The following is a 17,857-nucleotide window of genomic DNA, read 5'->3' as shown; positions in this document are numbered from 1 at the left end:
GTTCTAGTTCTCGTCCAGTAGCTTTTTTTGTCTGAAATTTCTGTTCAGTCTCTTGTTAGATCAAGTGTGGTATGAGATCTAACCTTAGTAAGAACATACTGGACTATGCTAATTTTTGTTGTCAACTCAAAGAAGTAATCTCTAAATGCTATCAAACAGTACTGTGCCTTCTGTCAGCCACGAAAGAAGTCAGTGAAGTTCTCCTAAGTAGAAGCGCCATCAAAACCTAGAACTGTGTTGTTGGTATTCACCTGTCCATAGCTACTGTTCTTATGAATAAGTAAATATCTAGTAGAGGCTATTTTGAATGAGTTTATTAAGAAGATCATGCAAACCGACTTCATGATGATTCGTTGGTACTACTTGTATTTTCAGTTGGTTAACCAGTTTTCTTTCCTTTGTGGTTTATGATGGGATCTCCACTAGACAGAGGTAACCCATTGGATAGTTGTGTAACTGGATGCTGTTGTGATGGTGCTTGTTGGTTTAGTTTTCATGATATTCCTCTTGAAGTTATGCTTGCAATGCTGCCTCTTACTTTATGCTTGCATGACATTATTACTTTGATTGTGCTTTATTGGTTTGGGGTTTTAAAATCTATTATTTTATACTTAGAATAATTCCTTAAATATTTTTGGTGGTCGAGAACTTGTGGAAATTAGTTTCAAGTCTAACTTTTGGTGGATCCTTTTCAGTTTTTGAAAATATATTCAATGTCACCACTAAGTTTATGCTTTGGCTAAGAATTCAGAAAACAGGGTGAGCTTGTTTAAACACCCAGGAAGAGACCACTTGCCAGGCAGATAATTATTAAAGCTGAGAACTAACTTTCTTTGTGAGATTTATAGACTAAAGAAAAAAAAAACTATATATTTAGAGTAAAAACTAAGTTTTAGGAGACAGTTTCATCAAATAGCTGAAATTTAGGAGCCATAGTTAAGGTAACAGTAAATATGATTAAATTGTGCTGAAAGTGTGCACGTCTGATTTGTCATTATATTTCAGAGATGCTATTCACTCTGCATACTGTTCTATATTCTGAAACCGAGATTCTTGGAGTTACAAAGTAAAATTACAATTAGTATTTCAGAAATTGGTTTTCTGAGCATTTGTATGGACCTTGGAAATAGTTGCTCACTTCTTCCTTTCTAATCATTTCAGTATAGTTTTTCTTGGACAAAACTGATTTCCTTTTAGTTTTTTCATGTGCGTGTTTGCTTGTTTACTACTATTTATACCTCTGTAGAAGAAGGTGGATTGTTTTTCAAACTGAGAAACAAAACCTGTTCTGAAGTGGGCCTGTATATGAACATATACAATGCTCAGTGGTAGAGGGTTCTAACATAGAAATTATTTTCTAGTGTTCATATTGAGCCAGTGTTAAAATGAAAAAATAATTTTTGTCTTGAAATTTTCATCATCTTGAAAACTGCAAAGGATCCATTGATTTTTGAATGGCCATCAGAGAAACGCTTATGATAAATAGCGTAAAACTTCAGATAAATGGTAATTCATCTCTTACTATTTATATTCTAATTCACTTATATATTTTTGTCTTTTGGTGGAACCGATACATTTTATAGAAAATTTCCCAGGAACGAGAAAAATTTGCTGATGAAGGCAGTATATTTTACACCCTTGGAGAATGTGGACTCATTTCCTTTTCAGACTACATTTTCCTTACAACTGTTCTTTCCAGTAAGTATAAATGTTTTGTTTTTCCATTTGTAGAGCAAATACAGGACTATACACATAATTGTTTATATGTTTATAAAACAAGGCATATCGGTAGAGTTAATGAATTATAATGAATTATAAGTTATGTGAAATTTCATTTGTTTTGAATTTACTATAACTTGTGTATAGAACCACCTGAGAGAGGCAGAAAAAAGGAAAAAGTATCAAACTAAAGTTAAAAACAAAAAGGCCAGGAACAGTGGCTCACACTTGTAATTCCAGAACTTTGGGAGGCCAAGGTGGGCAGATCACTTGAACTCAGGAGTTTAAGACCAGCCTGGGCAACATGGTGAAACTCCATCTCTGCAAAAGCACACCTGTAGTCCTAGCTAGCTACCCAAGAGGATGAGGTGGGAAGATGAGGTTGGGGGATGGCCTGTGCCTGGAAGGCAAAGGTTGTAGTGAGCTGAGATCGTCCCACCACACTCCAGCCTGGGCAACAGTGAGACCCTGTTTCAAAAACAACAGCAGCAAAAAAAATTGGTGACACCTCCCTTTAACTGTCTGTAACTCTGTATTCTATCCCAGTGGGTCATGTATTGCCTACTACTGTATCCTTCATTAACTTACTGGTTCTCCAATAGAACACATTTGATCTATCATTTCCTCCACTAAAGAAGAAAATTGACTCGGTTGACCTAATTGAGTTGAATATTCATTTTTTAACCTTGGAGGAATACTTCTGAAGACACAAAGCTCAATTTTGACTCAAAGCACTGAGGAATTTCTGATTTTTAAAAAACTATCAATAGCTTTGTTGATTAGCATTAATCAACAAAGGGATTTTTAAGTTTCTTTTTGGTGTGACTTTTTTTTAACCATTCAGAAAAACTAAACAAAGTGTTATGTTCATAGCTCTCCATGTATAGCGTATTGAAATCTACCTAAAGTGAACCAGAGTTCAGATTTGTATGTTTGAAAGAATTGACTTTCAATTTTTTTTTTTGTCTGGGACATATCAAACAAAAATAACCATCTCTTTTCACCTTCTCCAAGCCAGCCATCTGTAAACATAAAACTACAAGAAGAAAGTTTTTAATAAGTCGCATATACATGTCCTGCCATGCCTGTGACCACTTTCATTCTTATTCCTCTGTGCAAGGATTGACAGGGAAATCATGATTACCACAGCTGACTTTGGGACACCAAAGTATCTTAATAAATTCACATGGTGGAGCAGTGCTCTAGCAATGAAAACACATACTGATTTGTTATGAAAATCCAAAATAACTCCAGCAACGTACAACTTAAGATTATAATGTGCTTTTAAAAGCATCTCTAGTTCAGATCCTGGCACCCTTTCTTAGCTTGTGATTTGGGGCAAGACAATTGATCCGTTCTTCTGTTTTGTCTGTAAAATGAAGAGGGCAATAATATCAAACCCAAATGATTTATTTGAGAATGATGACATCATGAATATAAAGTAGCTATTAATAGTTTAGTGCCTAGTATTTAGTGGAAATCTGTGTTGGTTTTTATTTTTGTATTCTGTCACAACATGTTACTTCATATCTGGTTTTTAAGGATCCATAAACATTATCATTTTTTTTAAATGGCCCAAATTGGTGGGAATTTTTAAAATATTTTTGTGACTTTGGACAGAATTTATTATACAGCGAATAGGCTTGACATAACAGAAAGTCTACTGCATTAAATGAAGAGACCCGCATTGATATCTAATGTATTCCTGTAAGTAGTTCTAGTAGATCTTTGTTGAACTGAAATAAGCTTTGAATTTGTATCCACTGCTTAGTCCTGTTACCTTCATATCTTTCTAAGTGTCAGAAGGACCACAGACTAGAACCTTCAGAGTACCTTGTACAACGTGTAGCTCCCTTAACCACTTAAAATCGTGTTTTTAAAAAGTCACACTGACCCTTGGGTTCTAGAAACCCCTGCAAGTAGCTCTGCCATTCCCAGCATATTTACTTCATGGTGCTCAACTCCTAGTTTGAATGTGCTGAGTGATTTACAATAAAGTGCTTACTGTTTAAGTTACTTTCTGTATTTGTGATGAATGAATCAGAGTATGATTTTAAGACTGTCTTTATCACTGGGGTTTTTTTTTTTTTGCTTGTTTTTATAATTTCAACTTTTATTTTAAATTCAGAGGGTACATGTGCAAATTTGTTATGTCATATTGGGTGATGCTGAGGTTTGGGTATTAATGATCTCATCTCCCCGATAGTTAGCATAATACCCAATAGGTAGGTTTTCAGCCCTTGTCCCCCTCCCCCTCTACCCTCTCTAGTAGTCCCCACCATCAGTTGTTCCCATCTTTATGTCCAGATGTACCCAGTGTTTAGCTCCCACTTACAAGTGACAGTGTGTGGTATTTGGTTTTCTGCTCCTGTGTTAATTCACTTAGGATGATGGCCTCCGGCTACATCCTTGTTGCTGCAAAGGACATGATTTCATTCTTGTTTATGGCTGTGTAGTATTCCATAGTGTTGTGTACCACATTTTCTCTATCCAGGCTGCCACTGATGGGCACCTAGATTGATTCCATGTATTTGCTATTATGAATAGCTCTGTGATGAACATACAAGTACATGTGTCTTTTTGGTAGAACAATTTATTTTCCTTTGGGTATATATCTAGTAATGGGATTGCTGGGTTGAGTGGTAGTTCTTTTTTTAGTTTTTTGAGAAATTGCCAAACTGGTTTCCACAGTGGCTGAGCTAATTTACGTTCCCACCAACAGTGTATAAGCATTCCCTTCTCTGCAGTCTTTTCAGCATCTCTTACCTTCTATCTTTTTAATAATAGCCATTCTGGGCTGACCACAGGAGAATCACTTGAACCCAGGAGGTGGAGGTTGTAGTCAGCCAAAATTGTGCCACTGCACTCCAGCCTGGTCAGCAAGAGCGAAACTTCATCTCCAAAAACAATAAAATGTATATGTATCCATGTACATGTACACACACACACACACACACACACACACACCATTTTCCCTTACTTTCCAAAACAGAATAGGTATGTTTTGAGTTATCAATATCTTATGAATATTTTTCTATGATAATAAATCTCTGCATTACATACATTATATCAAGAACTATATAAAAGTCATGGCATAGATTTATTATAACTGGGTTTAGCCATTGTTTGATGTTTGAGTTCTTTCTAGTTTATTTTTATGTATGTATTTAATTTTTATTTATTTTACTTTATTTTATTATTCTTTTTTTTTTTTTTTTTTTTGAAGACGGAGTTTAATTCATGTTACCCAGGCTGGAGTGCAATGGCGCGATCTCGGCTCACCGCAACCTCCGCCTCCTGGGTTCAGGCAATTCTCCTGCCTCAGCCTCCTGAGTAGCTGGGATTACAGGCACGCACCACTATGCCCAGCTAATTTTTTGTATTTTTAGTAGAGACGGGGTTTCACCATGTTGACCAGGATGGTTTCGATCTCTTGACCTCGTGATCCACCCGCCTCGGCCTCCCAAAGTGCTGGGATTACAGGCTTGAGCCACCGCGCCCGGCCTATTTTATTATTCTTCTATTGACAGAGGGTCTCACTCTGTCACCCAGCCTAGAGTGCAATGGCACAAATCACAGCTTATCACAGCCTTGACCTTCTAGGCTCAGGTGATCCTCCCACCTCACCTCCTTGGTAGCTAGGACTACAGGTACCCACCACCATGCCCAATTAATTTGTGTATTTTTTGTAGAGACAGGGTTTTGCCATGTTGCCCAGGCTGACCTTGAACTACTGGGCTCAAGCATTCTGCCTGCCTTGGCCTCCCAAAGTTCTAGCATTACAGGTGTGAGTCACTGTGCATGGCCTCAGTTCTTTCTAGTTTATTTTTTGACCATTAATATCATTATGCATGTGATTATTAGCCTAAACATGTAGAAAAGGAATTGCTAGACCAAAATTTGAAAGTGTCTGATAAACACCATCAAGACTCTGAAAAGGTTCTGCCAATAATTTGTGCTCTCACCAATATTATATAGTCAATTAAATTTAAGGGTCAGTTCCAGTAGTTAATCCTGGCATACAAATATTTTGGGAACACTATGAATTTGGTAGTGAAATGAGAGGAGGAAAACTGCCTCTTCAAAGTGGTAATCAACCCTAATATTTATTTCAGTTTCTTGGAGTTCTTCAGACACCTGGGAAGTGGTGTAAGCTTACGAAAGAGTTTATCTCGTACCGTTTTGTGGAATGTGCTCGACTCTAGGACGCTTTAACCTTAGGGCCGACCTGGGGTTCAAGCTGCCTAAGACATAAGGTAGAGCCAGGATGGTGACACTTCACATAGCTCTTAGATAAGCCCATGCTCTGGGATCTTCTGATCTATAGTCAGTCAAAGGATAGCCAGACCCCATTAAAATAGGAAGGAGGCAGCTAAACTGCTGTTTCTGGCAGACTTGTAGGGCCAATCTAGTCAGAAGACCCATGTTTCTACTCCAGTAAATTCTGAACATAAAGAAAAAACACTTAAAAATATAATGTCTATTCTCCAAACAGACTTAAAATTCATATTGAACTCAGTCTTGCCAGTGTTTGAAAATCCTAAGACAATGACATTACATGGGATGGTTACTATGAGCTTGTTATCATAACATGTTATCTCTGCAATGGCTAAAAAGAGCACTTTATTCCTTATCAGTGTGATCCGTTTATTTAATGGCAATTGGCAAGTTTTTCTAAATATTATGAAATATCACATGTTAAGAACCCAAAAATGAAATAAAAGAACAATGAAAGGGTTTTAAAACTTCATAAGAAGATTGTGAATTCCTCCAGCAAGGCTTCAGCTGTATAGGCATTTATTCCTTCTAACAACTGTTTTTCTTCCATTTACATTTTTTTTTTCCAAAAAATACATTTCAGCTCCAATTCTTAAGAAAGAGAGATAGAGAGAGAGAAAGAAAGAGAGATGTATATTTTCACATCTAAAGAAAAGAAACAGCTGAAGTTTCTAGTTCACAGTATATAGCCTATCTTTGAGCTTTATCTTAGCCTCAGTTATTAGATGACTTTCAGAGAGCTGCCAGAAATAGTCTTTTATTTAAACTGGTTTTCCTTACACTGTTATTTGAAAGTTGTGTTATAGAAAGATTATCAATGCCAGCGATGTCAAAAAGCTTGGATTTCCTAAGAGTTCCTGGGTGAGAGATTCTAGAAGGCAAGCCAGTGCTTTTCTACTTAGGAATATACTTGCTTCAAATTCATATTACTATTTTGTGCCCAAATTATATATGTCTGTGTGATAGACCATCATTCCTAACTTCAGAGATTTAAAAAAATAATCATCTGCTTAAATTTCATTTCATTTTTGTGGTTTTATTCTATACCATGTGCTCAATAATAGTCAAAGTGTATACTAGCATGATGACTTATGTTGGATAAAAATAAATAAATAAATAAATAATAATAGTCAAAGTGACAGCTTATGCCAAGATGCAATTTATTGCACAGATGGTTAGAACTAGCTACTTTTAGGCCAGGTACAGTGGCTCATGCCTGTAATCCCAGCACTTTGGGAGGCCAAGGCAGGTGGATCACCTGGTCAGGACTTCGAGACTAGATGGCCAACATGGCGAAACTCCATCTCTACCTAAAATAAAAAAATTAGCTGGGGGAAGGGGCAGGTGCCTGTAATTTCAGCTACTTGGAGGCTAAGGCAGGAGAATCACTTGAACTCAGAAGGTGGCGGTTGCAGTGAGCCAAGATAGCACCTGTCCTCCAGTCTGGGCAACAAAAGCGAAACACTGTCTCAATAAAACAACAACAACAAAAAGACAACTAGCTACTTTAATAAAGAAACTGAATTTTTGTACTTAACCTATGCCAATTTGAAGGACACTCTTTGCATGTTGACTATGTTTGGCATTTACCCAAAAGCAGTTTTAGTGTTCAAACAGAAAAAATTTAGATATCTAACTAATTTTCTGGCTCTTATCATGTACACATACATAGAGAAAAACTAGTCCCTTAAGACATTAAAAAATACTAGGCAGGAGGCTGAGGATGCCTGCAGCAATATAAATTATGTAAATTATGGTATCTATACGAAGTTATCATTTGGACTTTTTTTTTTTTTTTTTTTTTGAAACAGGATTCTGCTGTGTCACCCAGGCTACAGTGTAGTGGTATGATCTCAGCTCACTGCAACCTCTGTCTTCTGAGCTCAAGTGATCCTGCCACCTCAGACTCACAATTAGCTGGAACCACAGGCACATACCACCACAGCAGGCTAATCTATTTATTTATTTATTTATTTATTTATTTATTTATTTATTTATTTATTTATTTTTGAGCTGGAGTTTTGCTTTGTTGCCCAGGAGTGCAGTGGCACTATCTATCTTGGTTCATTGCAACCGCTGCCTCATGGGTTCTGTTGATTCTCCTGCCTCAGCCTCCCGAGCAGCTAGACATGCACCACCATGCCTGGCTTTTTTTTTTTTTTTTTTTTTTTGAGACGAATTTTCATTCTGTTGCCCAGGCTGAAGTGCAGTTGTGTAATCTTGGCTCACTGCAACCTCCACCTCCTGGGTTCAAGTGATTCTCCTGCCTCAGCCTCCCGCATAGCTGGGATTACAGGCACAAGCCATCATGCCTGGCTAATTTTTGTATTTTTAATAGAGACGGGGTTTCACCATGTTAGCCAGGCTGGTCTCAAACTCTTGACCTCAGATGATCCACCCGCCTTGGCCTCTCAAAGTGCTGGGATTACAGGTGTGAGCCACTTCGCCCAGCCCAAATAAGCATTTTTATAAGTTGTTTCAGGAGCAGGTAAGCAACACCATAGTAAGGTTGAAGCATAATCAAACACTATTAACCTAAGGGTTTAAGCTAAAGGTCCAGCTATACAGATGAACCAATACATTTCATTCCAAGAGGCAGTCAATGTGAAAAAGTGGGGCTTACAGATCAGAAGTAAATATCATCTTTAAACATCATTAGTTATCAAGGGCTAAAATTCTACAGAGCCATCACAACCATCAGTAGAAGAAAAACAGGACAGAGTAGAGGCTGAGGAATACAGGAGAAGTGAGAGGAGTTGTAAGGGACTGGGATCAGGGCAAGTCTCCATACTTTGCTGTAGAGTCATGAAGGGGAGACTATGGCAGAAAGGTCCACTGAGGTCCGTTTGGCACTGAAGTCAATGGTATAGTGATAGATGGGTGCATTGGTCTCCTTTCCACCTACGAGGAAAGAGAAGCCACATCTCAAATATGCTTTCATTCAAATATTTTTAGAATTACTGCTAGCTAAATACAATATCAGATACTCTGGAAATACAACGCCATATGACATAGTTCCCAATTCAAGCTATTATTTACTGATGTCTTATCCACTGCCTAAATTTTCTTCTTACTTAGAGATCCTTTTGAATTGAGCCTGGCCAACATGGTGAAACCCCATCTCTTCTAAAGATACAAGGTCTTTCATGTAAATATCTCTATAGCTGTTATGGGACACCACAATTCATTCATGATTTAATGTGAAAATTGTTTTTAAATTATGACAAAAAATAAAATCCTAGTTGAGATATCCTGGAGAAGGGTAATTTTGATTGGACAAGTCAAATGAGAAGAAGGAATACTTTTACATGTTAAGTCAGTTTCCAGAAGGCAGAGAATTCAGCCTGTTTTGAAGTTTTACTTTTCTTGCTCCATCTGCTTTCTCCTACTGATAAATGAGGCCTAAGAAAGAAGGAAGCCTTGGCTGGGTGCAGTGGCTTACACCTGTAATCCCATCACTTTGGGAGGTTGAGGCAGGTGGATTACCTAAGGTCAGGAATTTGAGACCAGCCTGGCCAACATGGTGAAACCCCGTCTCTACTAAAAATACAAAAATTAGCCAGGCATGGAGACATGCGCCTGTAGTCCCAGCTACTTGGGAGGCTGAGGCAGGAGAATGGCTTGAACCCGGGAGGCAAAGGTTGCAGTAAGCTGAGAGCACACCACTGCACTACAGCCTGGGTGACAGAACAAGACTCTGTCTCAAAAAAAAAAAAAAAAAAAAAAAAAAGAAAGAAGGAAGCCTTTGGATTTACTCCCTGCTTTCCCATTAGGGTTTCCTTTCTGAGAGTCTGAGGAGCAGAGGAGAACCAAAGGCAAACCTCCTCTCTTCTACGTTTCTCATCTCATCCTCAGATACCACAAGGAATTGATTCCATGGAAAAGTCACAGAAAGCTTTACAGGCCAACATATGCTATTCAAGAGAGGACAAAGTTTATGTGGACAAAATTCTGGTGGCAGTGTCAGCGCATATAGCATATAGACACACTCCTGACCACCTCATTCTATACGCTTTTCTTTTTAGACAATAGGCCCATCTTGACTATTTGTATTGAAAGGGTAGGGTTCGCCGGGCACGGTGGCTCAAGCCTGTAATCCCAGCACTTTGGGAGGCCGAGGTGGGTGGATCACAAGGTCAAGAGATCGAGACCATCCTGGTCAACATGGTGAAACCCCGTCACTATTAAAAATACAAAAAATTAGCTGGGCATGGTGGTGCGTGCCTGTAATCCCAGCTACTCAGGAGGCTGAGGCAGGAGAATTGCCTGAACCCAGGAGGCGGAGGTTGCGGTGAGCCGAGATTGCGCCATTGCACTCCAGCCTGGGTAACAAGAGCGAAACTCCGTCTCAAAAAAAAAAAAAAAAGGGTAGGGTTCGAGAAATCATGTGACTCTAACCAGATTTCCACAAAATTTTAAATGAATATTAGAATTGTATTACATTATGGGAATATTATAATTTTCAAAACAATGAGGGTGGACTGATTCAAATAAAAGTATGAAGGGCTAATAAGGAGAACCTCAAGGGTAAAAAACTATAAAATCTCCCTCAAGATATAGTCAAAATACATTTATATCTTTTTTTTAATAAGCCACAATTTGCTTCTTTGGTCTCTATTCTCTGCTTAGCCTTGAACAAATCACAAGCAATTGTTCCCAAAGGATAAATTTCCTTTTTCAGATTAAAAAATATTTTAATCTTCTAATATAGTCACAAGCAGATTTGAGAGATTAAACACAATTGCCACTTAATTTCTTGCTTGTCTGAACTAAAAGCGTCTTGTGGTTGTTGATTCAAATATGTGACTGTTTCAACTTTCTGTGACAACTACGGCTATTGGAAATGGCATAGTGTTCTTATATACACCGGACTCAAAATGAATTCAACATCATCTGTAAATAACTTGATATATTTCAAACATTATTTTATTGTTTTGACAGAGCTTCATTCTTTTAAAACCAATGAATTAACCACAAAAGCAGGTTATGCCAGAGAAGGAAGTTATTGGTAAATAAGGCATTGCAATACTTTTGGCCTTACAACATGCAATTGAGTATTTCAGAAATTCTAAGCACCTCTTATAGGCTAAAATAACACTGGAAAAGATCAGCCTTTCATCTGCTTAGTCTTATTCCTCGTAACATCAGTTGGTCAATGGCAGATAATTTCCAGACACAGAAATTATGAAGATAATAGCTAAACCAAATTTTCTATGTAACTTCCCCAATTCTGATGTCCCAGTAAGAAAGATCTGTAACTGCTTTGTGTCTGTTGATACATCTCAGCTGTTAGGACTTGCCCATATTTTTCGAGACATGATTTGACCTGAAAAACTTATTTTCATCTAAAAGTTTTATAACATTTTCATTAGATGGAGTGGCACTGATCAGCATCACATCTTCCAAGTCACATACACTTTGTGATCTGCTTCTGACTTCAGCATGGCAAGAGAAATAAGATATTATACAACTTCATTCGAATGCTATTAATATCTCAAAAGGCTTGTATATTTATGAGAAAGATGCATCATAATGAGGATGTGGTTTAATTTTCAGTAAATCAAATCTGGCTATCGTGAAAACACTTAATTCAATTTCTCCACCGATTCTCTGAAATCTAAAGAGATAATCAAAATGAGAATATAATGAATTAAACCATTTTCATTAAGTCTGCCTCCAAACTTTAAAGCCCTGGGTACCAAACATTTTCGCTTTGAAAGATTAATAGTAAACAGTAAGGAAGATGCTTAATGATAAAACACACACACACACACACACACACACACACACACACATTTTTTTTTTTTTTTTTGGAGACAAGAGCCTTGCTCTGTTGCCCAGGCTTGGGTGCAGTGGCATGATTTCAGCTTATTGCTGGATCACTAACCTCCACCTCCCAGATTCAATCAATTCTCATTCCTCAGCTCCCAAGTAGCTGGGATTGCAGACACTGGCCACCACGCCCAGCTAACTTTTGTATTTTTAGTAGAGATAAAGTTTCACAATGTTGGCCAGGCTGCTCTCAACCTCCTGGGCTCAAGTGATCTACCCACCTCAGCCTCCCAAGGTGCCGGAATTACAAGTGTGAGCCACTGAGCCAATTATAAATGTTTTATTATTGCCTCCCCATCAAGCTATCTAGAACTGTTTTCATGGTACTAACTCACAGGGTTAATAACTTTAGATAAAACATATATGAAGACAAAGAACACACAAAAATATTTTGTCAATGGCCATGGGCCAAATTCTGAGTTATATTATCATTACCTAGTGAATCTTAGCATTAGTAAGAATGATCCAAGTCAATAAATATATTTAGCATTCCAAAGAAATTCTGATAACCCTTTTCTCTATCTAGTTATGCAGAAAAATCTCTGACTTCTTTGTATAAAATATAAGACCATCAGCTAATGTTCCAGTTGGTTAGTGCAGAGAAGTAAGCTACTAATAACCATGCTTATTTATTCCCACTCAATGCTTATTAATCTACTTTAAGGATCAGTGGTCCTTTGGAAATTATTTAATAATAATTATTAATAGTCTCTTCATTTTGCCTAGAATGAATCTGAGGTTCATTTTATTAATGAGTAGTTATCTAGCAAATACTCAATATTCTATTTAATACAGATGGTATGGCTCATGCTGAAAATTCTTCAAGTTAATCCATCAAAGCTGATCAGAAAGATAGGGTATAAACAATAGAATGTGTGAGTTAGGAGTAAAGAGGGGATACAAATATATGAATTCTGAATTATCATAATAAACCAAGCTGGTTTGGGGATAGATTAATTAAAAATACACATTTTCCTCATTTCTCTGGTAATAGGTACAGACTGAAGACATCAAGAGCTAAAAGAACTAAATTTAGGATATCAACAGCAAAGTAGAGTCTTAAGTTTGCTAAAGTTTAAAAAAAAAAAAACAGAAAACCAACTTATGTTACATTCTTGCTCTGTTACCTTGCCACCATGCTTAATATAGGTTTGTCTGTGGTGAATATCATTACAAATTTATGATCAGTTATGCAGTTTATATTCTAGTTTGGAAAATAGACAATAACAGTATAAAAAATAGATTATTTGGAATGTTAAATAGTGATACATGCCAAGGAGAAAAAATAAAGAGGTTTAGGAGATGTGGGTTGTGTATGTGTGAAATGGGATAAAAGGTGTTTAAACATGTAGGTTGGCCAAGGAAGGCCCATTTCCCAAACACATACAGAGAAGAGTAAGAAATTCATGCCACTGCTTATTGTAAGTACAAGATATTTCTGCCAGATTGATTGTTATTCCAGATGTGTGTCCTAGAAACTCTCATTTAGAAAAACCAAAACTTCCAAAAAGTTTAAATAAGAATTAACTCTGTTTAATGAAAGAAATTATATTGTATAACATGCTTTCTTAATTTTATGTTTAGGAGAGGTAATTATAAGTTGAGGAAAAAAAAAACCAGATGATTTCCTATAGGTAGTTTGTTGACTTTTATTTTAGACAACATAGTAGTTTCTAAGTTACTTTGAGGATTCCAGTTTCAGTCCACTAGGACACAGTGTTGATATTCTTCAAAATGATGGTGATTTCTTGAACACCTGTGAGACCATTAACTTTGTTTTTTGTTTTGTTGTTGGTAGTGGTTTTTTGTTTGTTTAAGTCAGAGTCTCGCTCTGTCCCCCAGGCTGGCGTGCATGGCGCAATCTTGGCTCACTGCAACCTCTGCCTCCCAGGTTTAAGTGATTTTCCTGCCTCAGTCTCCCAAGTATCTGGGACCACAGGCATGCACCACCATGCCTGGCTAATTTTTGTATTTTTCAGCGGAGACAGCATTTTGCCATGTTGGCCGGGCTGGTCTCGGACTCCTGAGGTGATTCCGCCCACCTCGGCCTCCCAAAATGCTGAGATTGTAGGCGTGAGCCACCATGCCCAGCCTGAGTCCATTAACTTTGAATGAAAACAGCTCCTCAGAAATATGGCTGTCCCACAGCATCTGGCTGATACCCTTTGCACTGTTGTAGCTGGTTTTCTTTGTCCCCTGCTATCCACCAGAGTAACAGATGAATGCATATGCTAATGTGCTTCCCTATTCCCAAGCCACTCCTTGGCAAAGCTTTTCCTTAGGGTATTGGGTTCCCTCTTGCGACGACCTGGGAACCATTTACTGTAGTTAGACTATAATGCTCCTTTGTTACCCACAAGGAAGGAGATTTACTGAGTGCCTCATTTCCTGTCATCCTAGCAGGAATCTGAACATGGGAAAGAAGTGATCTCACTGCCATTTCTCATATTTCTCCCCGGCTTGTTATAATAGATAAAGTAGACAATGCAGTGTGCAAAATTCAGATTGCGAAGATGCTTGAACTGCCCATTATCTACAGGAGAGTTTATGACCAGCCTTTCCGTAGAGTTCAGTCTTAGAAAAAGAAGAAGCACCAAAATAAGTGATAGCTTAACACTGCTGAATATGTGGCCACAGCAGTAATGTCAAGTGACAGGAGCCCAGATGCTAGGGTTGGCCTGGGTTCAAATCCTAAACTGTCTCCTTACTCATTGGGGGTTTATGGACAGGCTTTTTTTTTTTCCCATTTATTTATTTTATTGCATTTTAGGTTTTGGGGTACATGTGAAGAACATGCAAGATTGTTGCATAGGTACACACGTGGCAGTGTGATTTGCTGCCTTCCTCCCCATCACCTACATCTGGCATCTCTCCCCTTGCTGTCTCTCCCCAGCTCCCCACCCCCCACCATCCCTCCCCTATTTCCCCCCAACTGACCCCAGTGTGTAGTGCTCCCCTCCCTGTGTCCATATGTTCTCATTGTTCAACACCCACCTATGAGTGAGAACATGCGGTGTTTGATCTTCTGCTCTTCTGACGGACAGGTTTTTTAACCCCTCTGTATGCCTCGATTTCCTCATTAGTAAAATAAAAGTAACAACAGTATAAACATTATAGGGTTGATGTAAGGAAAATATGTCACTGGACTCTCAGAGGGAGAGGAGTAGAAATCATAGAAAAAGTGCCTGAAGAAACGTATAAAGGCACAGGCCTACAAAGCTCAAAGAACCCAAAGACAAGAAACGTGACAAAAACTGCATCAAGTCACATCATAATTAAAAAGAAAAATGTGCCAAAAATAAACGAGTGGTTCTCAGACAGGGATGATTCTTCCCCACCCCCACCCCACAAGGAGACATTTAACAATGTCTGGAGATGGTTTTGCTTGTCATAGCTGGGGGCGGGTGTGGGCTGTGCTACTGGCATCTAGTGAGTAGAGATCAGGAATGTTGCTAAATATCCTAAAGTGAACTGGGCAGCCCTCACAATAATGAATTATCCTGCCCAAAATATCAACAGTGCTAAGAGTGAGAAATCCTAAAGGCATGTTATAATCAAATGTTTAAAACCAGTGGTAAAATCAGGCAAGAGAAAAAAATAAAAGGCATCCGAATAGGAAAATAAGCCACACTGTCTCTCTCTTCACTGACAATATGATTCTATACTTAGAAGATGCAAAATACTCTGCTAAAAGGCTTCTAGACCTGAAAAATGACTTTAGTAAAGCTTCAGGATACAAAATCAATATATGAAAATCAGTAGCATTTTTATACACTAATAACTTTCAAGCTGATAGCCAAATCAAAAACTCAATGCCATTTACAATAGATACACACACATGCACACACCCTAGGAATATACCTGACCAAGGCGGTGAAAGATCTCTACAAGGAGAACTGCAAAACACTGCTGAAAGAAATCAGATATGACACAAATGGAAAAACATGCCATACTCATGGATTGGCAGAATTAATATTGTTAAAATGACCACACTGCCCAAAGGAATCTACAGATTCAATGCTATTCCTAATAAATTACCAGTGTCATTTTTCACAAAATTAGAAAAAGACTATTCTAAAGTTCACATAGAATCAAAAAAGAGCCTGAATAGCCAAAGCAATCCTAAGCAAAAAGAAGAAACCCAGAGGTATCACATTACAAACTATACTATGAGGCTACAGTAATCAAAACAGCATGGTCCTTGTATAAAAACAGACACATAGACCAATGGAACAGGATAGAGAACCCAGAAATAAAGCTGTCCACCTACAACCACCTGATCTTCAAATAGCTGACAAAAATAAGCAATGGAGAAAGGACTCCCTATTTAATAATGGTGCTGGGATAACGGGCTAGCCATATGCAGAATGAAACTGGACCCCTACCTTGAACCATATATAAAAATTAATTCAAGATGGATTAAAGATTGAAATGTAGGACCTCAGACTATAAAAATTCTAGAAGAAAACCTAGGAATACCATTCTGGACATCAACTTTGGGAAAAAATTTATGAGTTACTCTCCAAAAGCAATTTCAACAAAAGTAAAAATTGACAAGTGAGACCTAATTAAACTAAAGCTCTGCATAGCAAAAGAAATCAGCAAAGTAAACAGACAAACTACAGAATGGGTAAAAATATTCACAAACTATGCATCTGACAATGGTCTAATATCCAGAATCTATAAGGAACTTAAATAACTCAACAAGCAAAAAAACAAATAACCCCACTAAAAGTGGACAAAGGACATGAATAGATCCTTCTCAAAAGAAGACACACAAGCAGCCAACAAACATGAAAAAATACTCAACATCACTAATCATCAGAGAAATGCAAATCAAAACTACAATGAGATGCCATCTCACACCATTTGGAATGGCTGCTATTATTTTATTCATTCATTCATTCATCATTCATTCATTTTTGAGACAGAGTCTTGCACTGTCTCCCAGGCTGGAGTACAACTGAGTGAGCATTATCTCAGCTCACTGCAACTCCACCTCCCGGGTTCAAGCAATTCTCCTGCCTCAGCCTCCTGAGTAGCTGGGATTACAGGCACATGCCACCACGCCCAACTAATTTTTGTATATTTTTTAGTAGGGACAGAGTTTCACCATGTTGGCCAGGGTGGTCTCGAACTCCTGACCTCAAGTGATCCTCCTGTCTCAGCCTTCCAAAGTGCTGGGATTACAGGTATGAACCACCATGCCCGGCCCATACACATTTCATTTCATTTCATTTCATTTCATTTCATTTCTTTTGAGACAGAGTTTTGCTGTTTCCCAGGCTGGATCTCTGCTCAATACAGCCTCCATCTCCCAGGTTCAAGCGATTCTCCTGCCTCAGCCTCCCGAGTAGCTGGGATTATAGGCATGCCCAGCCAATTTTTATATTTTTATTAGAGATGGGGTTTCACCATGCTGGTCAGGCTGGTCTCGAACTCCTGACCTCAGGTGATCCGTCTGCCTCAGCCTCCCAAAGTTTTGGAATTACAGGCGTGAGCCACCGCGCCCAGCTCATACACTTTTAAAAAATAGTCCGAATAATTGTATTTCATATCTGTCAGCAAAATTGTCAATTCTACCTTGAAGTAATCCAGAACCCCACCATTTTTCACTACACTCGCTACTACTATCCTTGCCCAAGACATTCTCATATCTCTCTTGGATTATTTCAGTACCCTCCTGATTGGTTACCCCATTTTCACCCTTGTTTTTCTATAGTCTGCTTGCAGTACTGCAGCCAGAATGATCTTGTTAAATTTAAATAAGATCATTCCACTGCCCAGAAATCCCCCAAAGGCTTCCAATCTGCCTCAGATTAAAGCCAAAGTCTTTACTTACAGTGGTCTACAAGGCCCTGTGTGCTAGTCTTACCACCATTCCTTTTAAGAAAAATCAGATACTGGTGGGCACTAGAATTTACTATGCTTACCGTTTTTCTTTTTCACTTTTCCATAGTGAAAAGAATAGCCATTCTAATTACTGCTAATTCGCAATGCTTGTTAAGGATGTTTGCGGGGTAAGCAT

At 38.2% G+C, this 17,857-nt stretch overlaps 1 protein-coding gene across 7 annotated transcripts in view; it reads left to right on the top strand.

The window, feature by feature from the left end:
- MICU1 (mitochondrial calcium uptake 1) overlaps positions 1-17,857 on the top strand; it is a 236,443-nt gene that overhangs the window by 114,276 nt on the left and 104,310 nt on the right. For 4 of the 7 annotated variants that reach the window (XM_032256311.1, XM_032256308.1, XM_032256310.1 and 1 more), the window contains 2 exons: positions 427-432; positions 1,584-1,698. In XM_032256311.1, the coding sequence (XP_032112202.1) occupies positions 427-432; positions 1,584-1,698 (121 nt within the window). The remainder of the gene's footprint in view (positions 1-426; positions 433-1,583; positions 1,699-17,857) is intronic. The other 3 variants (XM_032256312.1, XM_032256309.1, XM_032256313.1) reach the window with 1 other exon arrangement.

Source organism: Sapajus apella, unplaced genomic scaffold, assembly GCF_009761245.1.
Source record: "Sapajus apella isolate SASKATOON/1434 unplaced genomic scaffold, GSC_monkey_1.0 scaffold94, whole genome shotgun sequence".
Lineage (NCBI taxonomy): Eukaryota > Metazoa > Chordata > Mammalia > Primates > Cebidae > Sapajus > Sapajus apella.
Note: the sequence above shows the minus strand (reverse complement) of the source record. Positions and strands in the feature narration are given on the sequence as shown.